The 12,359-nt window shown below is 39.9% G+C and overlaps 1 protein-coding gene across 1 annotated transcript in view; it reads right to left on the reverse strand.

Annotated features, from left to right (window-relative positions):
• Positions 1–12,359, reverse strand: part of vta1 (vesicle (multivesicular body) trafficking 1) — a 172,257-nt gene that overhangs the window by 80,476 nt on the left and 79,422 nt on the right. Inside the window, exon 3 of the mRNA XM_055639171.1 lies at positions 5,034–5,161. Within this exon, the coding sequence (XP_055495146.1) occupies positions 5,034–5,161 (128 nt within the window). The remainder of the gene's footprint in view (positions 1–5,033; positions 5,162–12,359) is intronic.

A 12,359-nucleotide genomic window follows, 5' to 3' on the forward strand; every position in this document is an offset into this window, starting at 1 on the left:
AGGAATTTGAAGCTCTCAACCATGTCCATTCTCTCCCATGCTTCCTGACGTTGATAACTAGCTTCCTTGACTTTGGGAGGGAGGGGGAAGGGGGGAAGATTCAAACAAGAGGACATGACTTCAGAATTAAGGGACAGAAGTTTAGGGGTAATATGAGGGGGAACTTCTTTACGCAGAGAGTGGTAATGAGCTCCCAGTGGAAGTGGTGGAGGCAGGTTCATTGGTATCATTTAAAAATAAATTGGATAGGCATATGGATGAGAAGGGAATGGAGGGTTATGGTATGAGTGCAGGCAGGTGGGACTAAGGGGAAAAAAATTTGTTCGGCACGGACTTGTAGGGCCGAGATGGCCTGTTTCCGTGCTGTAATTGTTATATGTTATATATGGAATGCTGATTCCTCAGTCCAAGAATTTGGATTCAATTATAATATAGTTATATATAATATATATAATAAAAAATATAATAGAATGAGTATATTATCAATAATATTCCCTAAAAATGCCCTGCAGTTATTTCATCTTTAATCTGCCATGCACTTTCAATAAACTATTCACTGAAAAGTATTTTTTATTTCCTGGTTTGTTGTATGAAAAATCTATAGTGTGACTTGCTGCTTAAAAAGCTTTAAGACACCGTGAAAGATCAGAGCATGGAACTTCCTCCAAAAGCTCCTGTGCAGTTCAAAGTGATCTTAATGTGAAGCAGATTAATTATGTATGTTTCTAGCTGCCCTCAGGGTAAATTCCATGCCCAATTCTGCAGTCGGTTCTTTTGTTTCCCTGGTGCTTCTTTACCGCAAATCTGTTGTTATGTCAACACTAGTGAAGTCACAGAAGTTATCACCAAGAGATGCAACCTCACTGAACTAAGCAAAGCCAATTCTTATTTACTCTTTGCTAAAAAAAGCTTTTCTCACGCGATTTTCGCTGATATTCTATTTTAAGAATGAACACACAAATTGCATTCTAGCTTTCACTCAGATTCATACCTTTGTTGGAATCTGAAATCCTATCTCACATGTATGATTAGATTGCCTGAGCTTGTGGTCAGCCTCAGTCTCAGCTTCTGGATCATTCCAGACTGCTGCTAATTATTTCTGTTTGCATCTTACAGCTCACTTCTCACTAAAATCTCACTTGTAGGGCATATCATTGATGGGGATGAGTCAGAGTATAGAAGAGAGATCGAGCAACTGTCCATATGGTGCCAGCGCAATAACCTGGCGCTCAACACCAGCAAAACCAAGGAACTGATTGTGGACTTTGGAAGGAGTAGGAGGGGGACCCACAGCCCCATTTATATCAATTTAGATGGTTGAAAGGGTCCGAGAACACTAATGCAATAATCAAGAAAGCTCATCAGCGCCTCTACTTCCTGAGATTACGGAGAGTCGGTTTGTCAAGGAAGACTCTCTCTAACTTCTACAGGTACACAGTAGAGAGCATGCTGACCGGTTGCATCGTGGCTTGGTTCGGCAATTTTAGCGCCCTGGAGAGGAAAAGACTACAAAAAGTAGTAAACACTGCCCAGTCCATCATCGGCTCTGACCTTCCTTCCATCGAGGGAATTTATCGCAGTCGCTGCCTCAAAAAGGCTGGCAGTATCATCAAAGACCCACACCATCCTGGCCACACACTCATCTCCCTGCTACCTTCAGGTAGAAGGTACAGGAGCCTGAAGACTGCAACAACTAGGTTCAGGAATAGCTACTTCCCCACAGCCATCAGGCTATTAAACCTGGCTCGGACAAAACTCTTATTATTAATAACCCATTTTCTGTTATTTGCACTTTATCAGTTTATTTATTCATGTGTGTATATATTTATATTATGGTATATGGACACACTTATCTGTTCTGTAGTAAATGCCTACTATGTTCTGTGTGCTGAAGCAAAGCAAGAATTTCATTGTCCTATACAGGGACACATGACAATAAACTCACTTGAACTTGAAAGCCCTCAAAAAAGCATACAAAATCATCAAAGACCCACACCATTCTGGCCACACACTCATTTCTCCATTGCCAACAGGAAGAATATACAGGAGCCTGAAAACTGTAACATCCAGGTTCAGTAACTGCTTCTTCCCTACAGCCATTAGACTATTAAACACAACAATGAATAAGCTCTGAGCTCTGAACTGCAAAACACTATATTATTATTGCACTATATATATTATTTATTTAACTTTTTTTTCTCTTCCCCATTATGTAAAATGTTTACATATTCACATATTCTGTTGTGCTGCAGCAAGTAAGAATTTCATTATCCCATCTGGGCCAAATGGCAATAAAACACTCTTGACTCTTGATGCTGGGAAGCCAAAGTCCTTACTCCAGGATTAAAGTCTCCACCTGCTTTGCTTTTACTTACAGGTGCAGCAGATTATTTTTTTTTAAACTGCAGAGGAAAGGGGAAAGTGAAGGGTCCTTAGATCCAAAATGTTAACTTGTCTCTTCCCACATAAGCAGCTGAAACAGCGGAGTATTTTCAGTGTTATCTCTTTTATGTTTTTAGATGATACAGTAATTTGCCTGTATTCCATGCTTCCCCAAAGGGTAGGAATTTATAACTGGACTCTAAAGAAAAACCCTGGTAACTTTCTGCCATGAGCCACCGGATGCAGTCACAGAAGATCGCCGTCCCCAAAGAACATGCATCTATGAGGCTCCTCCTCACCAGACGATACAGGATCTCTTCCAGTTTCATCCTATCATCACAGCATCCATTTATTTAACAACAATTCTATAGCTGGAATAGTACCAAATGCTTTGTAATGTGTCTCGTTAAGATATCATAAAATGCTAAATATAAATGATCAAAAGGGATTAGTCAAGTCAAGTCAAGTCAAGTCAAGTTTATTTGTCACATGCACATACGAGATGTTCAGTCAAATGAAAGTGGCAATGCTGTCAGTTACTGTCAGTTACAGATTACTGTCAGTTTCAGCATGCTGTAATATAGGAATATGGTCATCACTATTCTGTGAAACTTGCAATTGAAGAAGTTAATCTTGATCAATTTAAAGTGATTCACAATTCTTCTAATACAATGTTAAAATGGTACTGTAGCGATTTCTAATTGCAGGCTTCTCCTTGAGCTGGCGGCAATCAATATTGAGATGGCTAATACGAGCTACAGTATTTATGATATTTTTGTAGAGTTTCCATGGGTGCCAACAGCAAGCAACATTGATGAGGACAAATTCTGCGTGCAAGCAGAAAATCCAATTGGTATTGGTTTATTATTGTCATGTCTTTTGATGGAAAGCGGATTTGATTGCTATCCAAGTAAACACATCCATACATGATTACAATCAAAACCATACACAAGTACAATAGGTAGTAAAGAGAAAGGAACTAGAGTGTAGAATCTGGTGTTGCAGCTACGGAGAAAGTGCATTGCATGGGCCACAACAAGATAGATTTGGGGACAGGGATTGGAATTAGATTTAGATCTGGAGACTTGGGAACCTCATTCCTGTGAATGTAACCTTTTACAAAGAATATGTTTTAAGACTATTCACTAATATTTATTGAATGGTCTTTGCATTAAGAGGTTGGCATCGAGTTTTAAGGTTAATCTTTATTCCTTTCCTGAACACTGTTAGAAGATATACTGAAGGAACTAAGCCTTTGAGTCATCATCATAAAACAGTCTGTTTATGTCAATTATTTCTAAGTACTTCCTTCCCCAGTTGATAAATCATAGATGGAGAAATTCGGTTCGACTGGATCAGTCGTTCGAGATAGGAAGTTGTGTTAAAACCAGGAGAAATATATCCAGCTCTTCTTGGCAAACCTGAGGTGTGGTGCCTCCTCCATTATGCCCAATAGCTGAGGTTTCATTGTACTGATTAGTGGTAAAAAGAAATAAGATTCATTAGGTAGACATAAAGTGCTGGGATTACTCAGTGGGTGAGGCAGAATCTCTGGGTGACATTTCGAGTCAGGACCCTTCTTCAGACTGGCAGTTGTCATACTGATCAGTCGGAAGAATCCCAACCCATCCATTTTCTCCAGCAATGCTGCTTGACCTGCTGAGTTTACTCCAGCACTTTGCATCTATCATTGGTATAAACCATCATCTGCAGTTTCTTGTTTCTAAAATTCATTAGGTTCTGGGATGGCATATTTGAGGAGATTGAACAGTCTAGGCTTCCTTTCCACGGACTTGTAAAGAATGATCTCAATGAAATGTGGAAAATTCTTGGAAGGTTGACAGAGCAGGATGGAAGACTCGTCCCTCCCTCTCCTTCACACAAAAAAGGAACCTAAATGAGTCACAGTCTCAAAATAAAGGGTAAACATTCATGATTGAATGTCTGGATTTTGCTGCCCAGACCTGTTGTGGTTCAGTCATTTACTGCATTTAAAGGCAAGGTCACTAGATTCCTGGATGCGGAAGGAAGCAAGGGATATGGAGATACTAAAGGAAAATGGTGTCTGTGGAAAATCACCCAAGATCTTGTTGAATGACAGAACAGGCACAGAGTTTCTTAGGATAGTCACAAGCGTTAGATGAAAATATTCATGAAACTACTGGAATCTCCAGGGGGGAGACCTGATGGAAGTGTATTAAATTATGAGAGGCTTAGATAAAGTAGAAAGAGCAATTTTTCCCAGGATGGAAATATCAAATATTAGAGGGCATAGCTTCATGGTGAGAGGTGCAAAGTTTAACGGATTTTACACAGAGGTTGGTGGGTGCCTGTAATGTGCTGCCAGGGGTGGTGGTGAAGGCAGATATGATATTGGTGTTTAAGAGGCTTTTTCCTAGGAACATGGATTTACAGGGGATTGAGAGGTATGGATTATGTGCAGGCAGATAAGAGTTGGATTTGGCATAATGTTCGGCACGGACATTGTGGGCCAAAGGACCCGTTCCTATGCTGCGCTGTTCTATGTTCACTGCTCATAAATCATAGGAGCAGAATTAGGCCATTTGGCCCATCGAGTCTACTCCATCTGTTCCGTTGGCACATTGCAACTTGTGATTCTCTTTCTATATAATATAGTTTACAAGACTCACTTGTGAAATCTTCCAGCACGATCTTCAGTATCCGCATACAGGAACATCTTGTAGGCATAATTTTCTATGTGGGCATTCCCCACCACATCTTGAGTAATTGATTCATTATCACCCAACTGTTTCTTCATCTGAAAGAGAAATTAGAAATTAGCAGAGGATTTAATGTCAATGATTCTTTGTGTTTCAATTGTAATTCATTATTTGCAATAGCAATTCCAATGGGAATTCAGGTGGCATGGTTAGTAAGCTTACAAATGACACTAGTGTGGGGCGTAAGTCCCGAAATGAAATCGAGGAGCCAGGTGTTTCGGGAGGTACCTTTTATTATGTCCTTCTTGGTATCAGAGAAGTCCGCAAGAGGAAGATGGCACCCAAACCCTTGCCTTATATCCCTCTAGCTCTGGACCCAACCATTCCCGTGTCGAGGGGTTTGATAGTTGGGGTGGCCCGACCCTTGAGAGCCGCCACACTAGCATTGAAGAAAAAAATGTGTCACACAGAGAGTGATGAATCTGTGGAATTCTCTGCCACAGAAAGCAGTTGAGGCCAGTTCATTGGCTATATTTAAGAGGGAGTTAGATGTGGCCCTTGTGGCTAAAGGGATCAGGGGGTATGGAGCGAAGGCAGGTACAGGATACTGAGTTGGATGATCAGCCATGATCATATTGAATGGCGGTGCAGGCTCGATGGGCCGAATGGCCTATTCCGCACCTATTGTCTACGTTTCTATGTTTCTAAGATATATACAAAATTATGAAAGGAATAGATGCTGTAAACAGCAATAAACGTTTTCCCCAGTGAAGAGATGCCTAGAGAGGGAGGAATAAGAATTTTAGAGAGAATCTGAAGCAGATTTTATTTAATTCAGTTTTAATTCAAGTTTAGAACATACCTCCTGCGAAAGTGGTGGAGGCAGATATTCTCATGTTTACAATGCATCAGGATGAATACTTTGATTACCAAGGCATAAGTAGTTATGGACCAGATGCTGGTAAATGAAATTGAGATAGACAGGACCTTGATTGTTAGCAGAGACATGGTAGGCTGATAGGCCAATTCCTGTGCTCTGCTTCTTTGACTCTTGTAACATTAGAAATTATTTGCAGAGGAAAGCAAGCATGTGTTGGAATTCAATGTCAAATTGCGTACAAACAAAATATTTTGGCCAGAATAAAATGAGACAAAGAAATAGGTACAGTTACAAAAGTTTCAAACTATCAATTAACATTTTCAATTACATGTCTAGGTTACTGGAACATCATTTCTCAAACTTGTGACTTTTTCCATTAAGTCAGCGCATGGGAACACCACCATCTGCAGGTTCTTCTTCAAGTCGCACACCATCCTAACTTGGAAACATATTGTCATTTGTTTCATTATTACCAATGTAAATTTTGGAAGTTGCAATCAGGTGATTATTTGGGAGCATCTTTACCTGAAGGGCTGCAAAATTTCAAGGTTTGTTGCTCAATTATCGTCTCAACAATAATTAGGAAGTGCAAGAAATGCTGGCTTAGCCTGTGATGCCTCTAGCTCCACTAAAAATAGGACTGCATGTGTAATACTTAATATTTAATGAGAGAGTATGCCCATTAATAACTAACACGAACCATGGCAGGTAAAAGTACACTGGCTCCAATCTTCTTTAGTTTAGTTTCTATCTATAGTGCACATACAGGAACCACATAATTATAGGTGTTACACAGGCGACCTTCTTTCATCTTGGACAACAATTTTGAAACCTTTCATTACAAATTCGCCTTTGCCTGAAAATTCCTGTGTTGTTTGCATTTAAATAACGTTTATTCTCACGGAGTTTGTCAGCAACTTTTAGCCCATTGAGTATTTATAGGAAGAGACAGGATGACTAAATTTATTTTACTTACATCCTCATTACTTGTCTATACTTTTTTCCAAATTTACTTTACTGACAAAAACCCTTCTTATGAGACTGGATTCAACCACTGACCGATAGTTATTGGTATCAATTTAATTCAATTTTTTAAATATCTAAAATTACCTCTTTCTTAATTTAATCATTCACAGGCTGCAAATGTCACTGATATTTGGTGAAATTTTTACTGTCAAAAATTGCCCTGAACCAAGGAGACACTTTAGGCCAGACCGGATAAAAATTATAATTTTGCTCTCCAAAGAATGCGAGAGAACTGGATGGGTTTTTACACCGATTTAATAATTTGAGGTTATTAAGATAATACTAAGATACGCATTTAGATTCTAGATTTTAATTTAATAAATTGAATTTTATTCATAGTAACTGCTGTTAGGTTTCTGCATCGATGTCGCATATCTGTGATCACCAGTCCAGTAACTTAACTGCTACTAAAACCTTCACGTGGTCTTAATTCAACCACAATCTACCATCCACGAGGCTGCCTGCTGTGATATTAATGGATTGGAATTCCTATCTGAACCAAACATGGCACTTGCCTCATTATTTTTGAACTGTGAGATAACTGGCTGCAGGAATAGTTAAAAAAAATTACCAACCCCAGAGGGAACTCATAAAATTCTGGCAATAGTCTTCAGCACATACATGACAAGCAATCGTGTGAAAGGTTATTGTGATGTGTAGGAATATGGAGTTGAGGTTAGTATCATATCAACTATGATCTTACTGAACGGTGGAACAGTCTCGAGGGGTTGAGTGCCCTATTTCTGCTCCCAAATTGTATGTTTTCATAACGCTAGTGGTTGATCATACACACATTTCACAATAAGGACAAGCGAAATGCAACTACTATGCCATTTTAGCCCACTGTATGGCTTGCCCTTTTCCATATATTAAAAATGCTTCCAATTCTATAAAAATCTCATATACAAGAATTAATTCAGTAATGTTAATTAAGAAGGATTCTTACAAAGCTCTTCTTTATAACCATCAAAAGTTTACAGGATGTATTCCAAAAGCGTACAAGTGACCACTTCTTCACCAGATGAACAGATTCTTCAGTGCTGAAAGAATTAACACTGCATACACGGTTTGACATTTTTACAGCAGCTGATTATGGAGTTAAGTGCAATAACTTCATACAAATTATAATGTGGTAAATCACTGATCAACTGTGCCTCGGAACCAAAATAATACCAGCATATGGGCAGTTGGAAAATATGTGATAAAAGCATGAAGTCAGTGAGTTACAAAGGACAGGGAAACGAGGAGAAATAGTAACGGCAAGGACTTTTGTTCTTGCATATGATCCAACCACTTAATGACGGAAAGGGTGTAGATTGTAGATATCGGGCGGGGGGGCTGTGTTCAATTACAAATTCATTATGAAATTTAAGCAGCGGAATCAGCAACATGGACAGTGGGAAGAGGCCTATGTGGCAAGTAAGAAAAAGTGCTATACAAGCCAATTTCACGTGAGTGAGAAGGTAGTGTTTTAACCTGTCAAGAAATTCCATTCTCGAGCACAAAGAAAAATAATCAACTGCCAGACTGTTAAATTAAAAACAAAATGAAAAGTCATCCTGTTTTGGGCAGGTTACCAATCACAACCACCAGGAATTTGGGAAAGCTTTCTGTCCACAGAGGATAGATATTTGGAAATAGTATAAATCAAACTTGGCATAGAATTAACAAATCTTTCATCAATATTATATCACCGTCACTTCAGCACATCAAAGACTGGCAATAAAATACAGGAGGCTTTATTCGCAAAGCGCATCTCAGAGACGGAGTCTCATAGTAAGTACCTCAGAAATATAATTAAAATTCTATCTGAAAAACATTGTGAACAATTGTCATTATCCTTTTTTCCTCTTTCACATTTTACTACTTGGCTAGATCTATATATATTTAACATGCCTAAGTGTATGTACGCATATGTGCCTGTATTTATATACGTCATATATGTGTGCGTTTATTTTGCGGGATGTGGTACATGTATACAATAGTCATGTGCCTCCGCTGAAAGATGAATGTGGTCTGGAATGCAAGCCTCTCTAGACGGCTAACCTTAATCGCACCATACTTTTCAGCCATTGCTCTAGATGATAATGATAATATGGAGACACAAGGAACTGCAGATACTGGAATCCTGAACAAAAACAGTGCTGGAGGAACTCAACAGGTCATGAGGCATGTGGAGAAAAATGGCAGATGATGTTTTAGACCTGGCCTTTTCTTCAAACTGATGGAATAGTAAAGGGGGAGGAAGCTGGAAGAGAGAGTTAAGGTTGGGGCTAAGCCTGGCAAATGATAGATAGATATGGGTGAGGAGAGGGGCATGGTTACCTTTCTACAATAATGCAATCACATTGCTGAACTCGGAGTCCCGCCGATAGATTTCTCCGGTCCCTCCGTCCCCATTGTTTAATTATTCTGTATTTTTTTTGATTATTCTGTATCTTCTCTCTTTCTATTTTTTTTAATTTCTTTATGCACAACTACTACGGACTGACGCAAAACTGCATTTCGTTGTACTCATACTTGTATTTGTGCGATGACATTAAAGTTGAATTGAATTGAATGGCTAATGGGAGATGAGTGGACTTATGGGCCTATCCCACTTAGGTGATTTTTTTAGGCGACTGTTAGCGACTAGGACAATGGAATTCACCAAAGTCAGCACTGGCGACAACTTACGTCACCTGGCGACAACCTACGTTAACCTGGTGACAACCTATGGCAGCCAAAATTGTCGCCACTATCGCCGAAAACTTTTCAACATGTTGAAGATTTTTTGGCAGTCGCCGAAAAAATCGCCTAAGTAGGACAGGCCCACAGGTGACAATGGCTGGAGGTGAAAAGGATAAGAAAGTTGTAATATAAACAAATAAGAGGTAGTATAAAATGTAACGCCAGAGGGAGGGATATGGGTGGAGGAGGCCTGGATTGAGTGGATGTGGAGAGGATGTTTCCACTAGTGAGAGAGTGTAGGACCAGAGGGCACAGCCTCAATATAAAAAGAGGTTCCTTTAGAGGGGAGAGGAGAATGAATTTCAGCCAGAGGTGGTGAAACTGTGAAATTCATTGCCACAGACGACTGAGTAGTCATGTCCTTCCGCTGAAAGATGAATGTGGTCTGGAATGCAAGCCTCTCTGGACGGTCTTTGACAAGTCTTTACAATACAAGTCTTTACAATACAAGTCTTTGAGTATTTTTAAAGGGGAGATTGAAAGGTTCTTGATTAGTAAGGGTGTCAAATGTTACGGGGAGAAGGCAGGAGAATGGGGTTGAGAGGTAAACATGGATCCAGTACGATTGAACAGTGGAGTAGATTTGATGAACCGAATGGCCTAATCCTGTTCTTATGACATGAACATGACAGAGGGGAGGGGAAAGAGGGGATGAATAAAAAGTAAACGTCGGACTCAAGGATGGGAGATGAGCCTATGAAGGATGGGAAAGGAACAAGCTGACCTGGGAAATAAGAGGGATGGGGCATTATCTAAGCTAAATATGAAGTGCTACTATGAAGGTGGAAGAAGATACTCAGATGAGAGAGAGGTGTGCAGGGTAGTGTCAGAATTGGAGGTAGGGGAAGAGGAAGGGCAGCAGGATCCAGTGGTGGCGGTGTTAAGGGGCCCAGCCTGGAGACAGCAGATCCAGGAAAGTCAACAGTGCAGGCTTACAGGCAGCTGCAGAAGCTCTCCGAACCAGTAGCTTTGACACCCCTATCCCATAAGTGTCACAGAATTTGGTGCAATCAGAGGAGCCACAGAATTTGGTGCAGTCAGTGGCCACATCGTACCAGCTGCCAGGAAGGTGAAGAGGACCAGCAGCAGTGGCCCTGGCTATATTTGGTGTCGTCGTTGTCAGGAGTCCAGCTTGATTCAGCAGCAGTGACAGTAACAATAGTCACATAGCTGAATCACCCAGCGCATGTAGCTTGATTTACCAGACTGACATTCTGATTCGTTCCCTGTGACTTCTTAAAGGCTTGTGAATGCATAGGTAGTACAAGAATCTGAGCTCTGGCACCTGCTCTGCTGTGTATTAAGAACATGGCTGAACTTTTACTTCAGTGCCACTTTCCTGTACAAACTCCAGGTCTCTAGATTACTTCAAATTCCCATCAATCTATGCTATGAATTTACTCCATGGCTGAGTAAGCACAGTGCACAAGCATGGAGAATTGCTACTCTCCAGGTGAAGATGTATATTTTTTTCTCGGTTCTGAATGGTTGACCCTATATTTTGAGTATTATCCTCAGATACCCCAACCAAAAGAATCATTCTTACATCTACTTTGCTGCATTTCCTCCAGAAAACTGCATATCTCTTTCTGAGGCGGTTAACCAAGCCGGCACAGAATACTTTAAGTGCAGTGTCACCAGGGCTCTACATAACTGCACTCAATCCCCTTTTGCATTGAGGTCAATTTACTATTGAATTTCCTGTCACTGCACATAATGTTAACTTCCAGTTTTATAGACCCCAAGTCTCCCTGAACACTAATACTTTTAAACCTCACACCATTAAGAAAATACCTTACGTTGTTTTAAAAAATAAAAATGGATGATTTTACATGTTTCCACATTATATTCTATTCACAGCCTATTTCTATCCCTTTGAAGTAATTACCCTCAACGCTCATTGGATCTAGTTTTGCACAAAAAGCAAACTTGGGTACATTATATTTGTTTGTTAATTGCTGTATTTCTCTAAATCGGAGCTGTGGAGGTGGGATCGTTGAATATATTCATGGCTAAGACAGCTAGGTGTGACATCTGTAGATTATGATGAAACAAGTAGGAAAATTGATCCGTGGACAATGTCAGATCATCAATGGAGTTGGCTCAGGGATCCACACAGCCTAAACTCATTTCTTATGTTCCTAACCACATTTGTATGACAATGTGACTGACATTGTGGAGATAACTAGTTGGTTGCTATGAGGAGGGGTTCTGGCAACTTTGAATAACATCCTCGGAGCAAAAAAGGTTAAGAACTACCATTTGAGACCCAGTCAAATAACAGGTTTATGCAGAGGAGGACTGAGCTGTAAACAATGCAGATATTATTGTTTTACTCAAATGTCAAGGACAGCAATACTGAATAACACAACACTAAAATCTCTAAGAATGCTCAACACCAGCTGAGAAAAGGTTCCCCACTTTATTAAACTCATTGACAGCCCGTATCAAATAACTACCTCCAATTTTCAGCAGTCTAATAATTTGCTGAATTCAATTTCACTATAGGTGCGGCCTCATTTCTTGTCAGATAATTGAGTTAAAGGATGATTTCATTCTATGGCACAAATTTAGTGGTATTTAAATGGTTTCACAGCTGGTTGCTTTTTCCCTAGCCACCGACTTATAAACTGATCAATCCACTTTGGTGAAACACAGCC

Source organism: Leucoraja erinacea, chromosome 8 (assembly GCF_028641065.1).
Source record: "Leucoraja erinacea ecotype New England chromosome 8, Leri_hhj_1, whole genome shotgun sequence".
NCBI lineage: Eukaryota > Metazoa > Chordata > Chondrichthyes > Rajiformes > Rajidae > Leucoraja > Leucoraja erinaceus.